Below are 6,000 nucleotides of genomic sequence, written 5' to 3' on the forward strand. Positions count from 1 at the left end.
AGGGTACCTCTAGCCCTGGACCCTGCACAAGCCTCCACACTGGCTCATGCCGCCTCTCCCCAGATGTCATGCAGCAGTCCAGAGTGACTTCTGGAAACCTGAGCCAAATAACCTCACTCCTCTGCTTAAAGTCCTCCGGCGGCTTCCCAGTGAACTTTGGATAAAACCCAGTCTGCGCCCCGATTTTTAAAGCCCTCCCGTCTCAGCTGCCCTCTGCCTCTTCCCCAGAGGCACACACTCCCTTCTGGTCCCTCCAATATACCTGGTCCCACCTGGGGCCTGGGACCAGCTGTTCCTTTTACCCAAAAGCTCTCCCCAGATCTTTCCACAGACGGCTCCTCACCACTCACGCCTCAGCTAGGTATCCCCTCCCCTCTCCGCCCACTTGAGAGCCACCCGGGGCTGCTGTCACCGTCATGACACGTCATGGTCACTATGGCACTGATTCCTACCGACATATCCTCGTCAGGGCACCTATTCCTGTGTTTGCTGTTAGCAGGTGCAGTGGCCCCTGAAAACATACATCCACGTCCTGACCCTGGAATGCGACCTTATTTGGAATCAGGGTCTTTGCAGGTGCAATTAAGGATCTCAAGATGAGATCCTCTTGGATCACCCAGGTGAGCTCTAAATCCCAAGACAAGTGTCCTTGGAAGAGAAACCCAGAAGGAAAAGGCAGTGTGAAGACAGAGGCAGCCACGAGCCCAGGAGCACCAAGAGCCCCCGGGAGCTGGGAGACACAAGGGTGGACCCTTTCCCAGAGCCTCTGAGGGGACTGAAGTTGTACAGACCCCGCGATACCTGACTTCTGGCCGCCAGGACGGTGCGAGGACACATCTCTGTTGTCTTAAGCTGCTCAGTTTGCAGCAATTTGGTTCCGGGCCACAGAAGACTCCTAGGGCACGCAGCTCCGCGTCCCCAGGGCCTCGTGCTTGCTGAGTACGTGACAAACTGACAAATGATGGGCTCATGACAAATAGCTCCTCAGGGCTCCGGCCAGGCCCATAAGGGATGCTTGGGAAACGTTTGCTCAACAGAACTGAGAAGCAGCCTGTGAATGACCTTTTCCACCTACTTCCTCTCTCTGGGCCTCAGTTTCCCCCACCTATACAAAGAGCGGGCCAGCTGATCTGTGGTTTCCGTGTCCTGACAGACAAACCACTCCTTCCCAAATTCTCACGTGCCCATCATAAAACCTGGGCCCCATCGGACCCCAGGTGTAGGGATCCTGGAGGGCCCGGACCCCCATCCGTGTGGCGTCGGTGCAGCTAAGAACACACATCACAGACCCTCCACTTGGAGAAAGAAAGGCTCTGGGGCCCCCGCCCTCAGGAGCAGTAGGGGAGGGGGGCTTGGTGGTTGGGTCCCCCAGGAAGCCAGCAACAGGGTGGGCAGGAATCCAGTGTCCCCGCTCCCAGTGTTGGCCACGTCAGCACGGCCCTCTGGCAGGATCACTTGGCAAGGCTGGGGGGCAGATTAAGCAGGAACATGACCTAAACAATTTCCAGGGCCGTCTTCTCCAGAGGCCGGGCCCGCCCTGTTGTGTCTGGAACCCAGGTCCAGCCAAGGACATTTTCCTTTATAAAGGTGCCAGGAAAGGGGCGACTTCATACCCTGTGGACGGTTCTAGACCTCACCCAGGGTCCTGTGGTCAGAGGCATCTGCCCCTGCGCGCACCGTCTCCCCCCCACCCCCACAGCACTGCCTACGGCAGGTTCCTTGAGGGGTCCCTGAACCCCACCCCCAGATGGCAGCAGGGAGGGCCTGACTTGGGCCACACCCAAGGGAGAGGCAGGGCCAAGGCCAGGCCCTGGGCTGGGTCCCCGAGCACACAGCCCTCCGGCACCACGGCCATGGCCTCCCCAGTACAGGACAGGCCTGTCCACGGATCTGAAACAAGACAGATGCCATCACCTTGGGGATCACTTCCTGCCAAGCCAGCCACGAGCCCCTCGAGGGCCCTGTGGTCCCCCGTGCATGCCAAACGCACGTTCCTCCTCAGGACACGCGTGCAGCAATTGTTAATGGGACTCCAGAGCTGTCCTACCTGCTCTTCCCCTTGTTAAATTTAAGGCGAGACAGCCGAGCGGTCAGGAGCATGTTGTGCTGTGACCTGGCCTTCTATTTACTGCTGTGCTTCCCAGGCAAGTTACTTAACTGCTCTGGGCCTTGGTATGTATGTCTGTAAAATGAAAACAATAATAGTACCCTCTTCATAGGGTTGTTGAGAGGATTAAATTAGTGGCTAAATGTAAACTATGCCACTTATAATTTCCTAGAGCAGAGCGTGTACTCATTCCAGATTTACGGAAACAGAAGTACAGAGGGCATGGGATTGGTCACTTTCAGAATCGGGACAGGTCTCCCAACCTCCTTCGAGGGCTGGCTCCCACCACGTAGGACCACGTGATAACACGCAGGCACCTGGCTCCCTCCTGACCCAGAGTCAGGTGAGGACCAGCCTGAGGGCCAAGGGGGCAGGCCCAGCGGGCACCGACCCAGCCCCTGGTCCTGCCTTCCCAAGGCTCCCAGCCACACCCTCTCATCTCCAAGCTCCCTCCAGGCTGAAGCGTCTCGGATCCCAGGGAAGCTGACATAATGGCTGTCCCCATTTGGTTATGTGGTCACATCTGGGATCATTACAAGGAGACTGGAGCCATGCAGCGCCTGCAAAGGCATTTATTAGTCAAACTGTTATAATCGGATGTTTTGCAAAGTAGGGTCTTTTATTACAGATAAAATACACCGGCGGGGGGGATTGTGCGCGCCATCAGAACTGGCTCCGTAAAGCTTCGTCTACACGGCTGCCCCACCCGACGCACCCACGGCTCAGGGCCCTGCCATCAAATGAACTAACTGGAGGGAAGAGGGGACGCGTCCACGTCCTCTCTCGCCTCCCGGGCCTCTGCCCGTGCTGCTCCCTCTGCCTGAACACCACCCTCCCCGACCTTTCCAGAAACCCAGCCAGCTCCTCCCACACCCCACCTTGCATGCTGCGTCCTCGGGTGGGGAGGGGGGGGTCCTCCCTGACTCTCTGCCTGTCGGGGTTGGTTTGAAATGGACTGTTGGCTCTCCTGGGGGGGTTGGGACCCCATGGGCAGAAAGGCCAGGCCTCTCTTCTTCCTCACCGTGTCCCCAAGATTCAGAACGGCGTCTGGCACAGAGCCGACACCTAGTGCCCCGACGACTGACTGCCCGGGGAGCTCAGCTGACGCTGCTCTGCCTGACCTTCCCCGACACGGCTCTGGCCCTCGACAGCTGCCGGTTCAGAGGCCCTTCTGGGAAAATGAGTAGGACTTTCAGAGCATGTTGGGGACAAGGACACCGGCTTACCCTGGGGAGGGGGCAACACAAATGATAGGTCATAGTAATCCAGCTACCTTGGCAGGCCTCGCCCCCCCCCCCCCCCCCCGTCTGTCCCTCAGTCCTCAAGACAACCTAAGAAGTGGGTTTCTGTTCTGTTTTACAAATGAGAAAACCACCAACCTTCGCATGGACTTTTCCAGCAGGATACGGGCAACCTCGTTTCCCGTCCCACCAAAGCTGGTGGTGCCCTTCCCCCCGCCCCCCACAGTCCAGCACGGGTGGCAGACAGAGCCCTGAGTTGAGGGGGGGTCTCAGGCAGTACCAGAAGAAGGTGTCGCCCGGAGCCCTAGGGGCACCCCCAAGTCTCATCTTCATGCATTCAACGCTCTGGCAGCCCCCCTCCCCAGTCTGTCTCCCCCCACCCCCTGCCAGCCTGGGAAAGTTCCAGCAGCGGTGCGGGCCACGTGTTTCCAAGCCAAGCCCTCTCCGGTCTTTGTTCTCCCTCCCAGCGACTTGCTCTGTAATCAGTCGGAAACACTGCCCCGCCGGAGCCAGCCGGAGGCCAAGAAAGTCTTGGAGAAAACACAGTTGTCTTTCCCAAATGCCCTCCTCCTCTCCACTCCCTCCCTCCTGCCCCGCTCTCAGGAAAGCCCAACAGGGCAGACAGACACAGGACAGAGTGTGGCTCAGCTCTGTCCCTTGGCAGGGGAGATCAGCGCCCTTCTGCACCGCAGTGGCCGGGCCGAGTTTCAGCAGCTCGGCTAAAGGGCTCCCCACTCCATGGCCTTTTCCATGATCACTTTTCAATTAGGCTTCCCCGTGGACCCCGCAGGCCTGCGGCGTGGGGCCGTGTCACTTCGGGGAACCTTCGGGCTTCCAAGCTTGCAGCCACAGAAGGAAACCGGGGAAGAAAACCCAAACTGTATGGAAGTCACTGCAACTCAAAAGAGGGGCCGCCCCCAAAGACACGGAAGGCCACGCCACCGTGCGCAATGAGCGGGTTTGCTTTATCACGTGCCCCTGAAGTCCGGGCCTTCTCTGTAAAGACGACGTGTGCCCCTCCAGCCTGACCGAGTCTCCGTGTTTTTTCGGAGTCAGATGGCAGGGCAGCTTCCTCACACACGAGGCAGAACAGAACAGTGGAGAAGGACCGGGCACTCAGCCTCGGAAGAGTTCGCCCGGGCCTGTCGCAGTTGCCTTGTCTGCACAATACACGGGGGCCCTGGGGTCGTTTCTGTTTGAACAGGAGCCTTGTGTGGCCTCCGATCAGGGCCCCCCTCTGGGCTTGCTCTCATCTTCAGATGAATGCCCTTCTTCCCTCTGCCCACCTGGCCAGCTCCCGCCCAGGCACCATCCCCTCCAAGCCTCTGAGCCCCGGGGCGGGGAGGGGAGGGGGGAGCGGCTCTTGCTGCCAACCCTGAGCCCTGCGCCTCCCACGCCCTCTCCCTCACCCCACACATGCTGGATACCCCCCCAGCACACACCCAGGACACAGCCGGAGCTCCGGGATCTGCTGCAGCCAGTGAGTGAGCCCGGGACCCTCTGCAGAGCTCTGCCCTCCGCCCCCAACCTCCCAGGGGCGACCTTTTGATCAAGACGGAGGGTGGTCACGGGGGAGGTGAAACCAAGCTAAGCCAGAGATAAAGGATCTAGGATTCCAAGGGTGGTCCAGGCCCCAGGAAGAACAAAGCCTCTGGGCGGGCAGGCCTGTCTAATGACTGATGAGTCACGGGTCAGCGGAGAGGTCAGAGGCCGCGGCTCTGCTCACCCGCAGCTGCACTTAATCCTCAGGGCCTGGTGGTCGCCTCCCAGGAGCTAGGCCTTGAGGGTGAGGGGAGAAACAGGAGCCATCCCAGGGCTGTCCGTCCTGGGCCGAGGGGCCTGGCCAGAGGTCTACCAGGGGAGACTCAGCCCCCTGGCCGCCACAGGGTGGGTGGGTTTGGAAGTGGCCTGATCCCAGCCCCGGCTGAGCATGTAGCCTGGCAGGACCTCCCTCGGGGCCCTCTATGTCCCAGGAGGGCAGAGGTTTCCGGACGCACGGCTACCCCCAGACTGCTCCCTTCCTTTCTGCTCTCCCACGTCCACCCCTAACCCACGACTGGCTTGGTCTCCTGGGCAAAGTACTGTCCCGTCTCAGTCTTCTCGCCAACAGGCTGGGTACGACAGCCCCTACCAAGAGGTGGCGGTGGGGGCAGTGAGAACCGATTCGCCAGGGCCTTCTGGAGGCAGAGCGCGGCCCCGAGGGGCGCCGCGAGCGTCGGCTGGGGCTTCCTGCCCGCCTCCCAACCTTGGCCGCGGTGGGAAGACGGGTGGGCGCGAACGTGGGCAGCGCGGGAAGGCGGGCGGGGGTGGGGGTGGGGAGGAGGACCTATGGTCTTTGAAACAAGTGCCCCAGGTCACCGAGATGATTCGGCCGGGGGCCAGGAGTGGGGTGCGGGGAGGGCACTGTCAGGAGCGCGGCGGGGGCGCAGCGCCGAGACGCCGACGGCTACTGCAGCTCCGGGACTTCCCGGAGGTGCGGGGCCGGGAGGGGAGCCCCTAGAGCGGGGGCCGTGGACTCGGGGCGCCCCTACCTCGGGCGGCCAGCAGCGAGAGGCCGCCGAGCAGCAGCAGCGGCAGCGGGACCCTCCTCGGCGCGGCGCGCTCCATGGGGCCGGCGGGCGGCGGGCGGCGGGCGGACAAAGGCGCGGGGCG

General features: G+C 61.3%; 1 protein-coding gene across 2 annotated transcripts in view; it reads right to left on the reverse strand.

Annotated features, from left to right (window-relative positions):
- The window catches only part of FBLN1 (fibulin 1), an 83,638-nt gene extending 77,644 nt beyond the window's left edge, over positions 1-5,994 (reverse strand). For both annotated transcript variants that reach the window (XM_040490561.1, XM_040490562.1), the window contains exon 1: positions 5,880-5,994. In XM_040490561.1, the coding sequence (XP_040346495.1) occupies positions 5,880-5,955 (76 nt within the window). In that variant the 5' untranslated portion in view covers positions 5,956-5,994. The remainder of the gene's footprint in view (positions 1-5,879) is intronic.
- Positions 5,995-6,000: the final 6 nt, after the last annotated feature.

The sequence above is a fragment of the Herpailurus yagouaroundi genome, unplaced genomic scaffold (genome assembly GCF_014898765.1).
Source record: "Herpailurus yagouaroundi ecotype Mexico unplaced genomic scaffold, PumYag 182, whole genome shotgun sequence".
Lineage (NCBI taxonomy): Eukaryota > Metazoa > Chordata > Mammalia > Carnivora > Felidae > Herpailurus > Herpailurus yagouaroundi.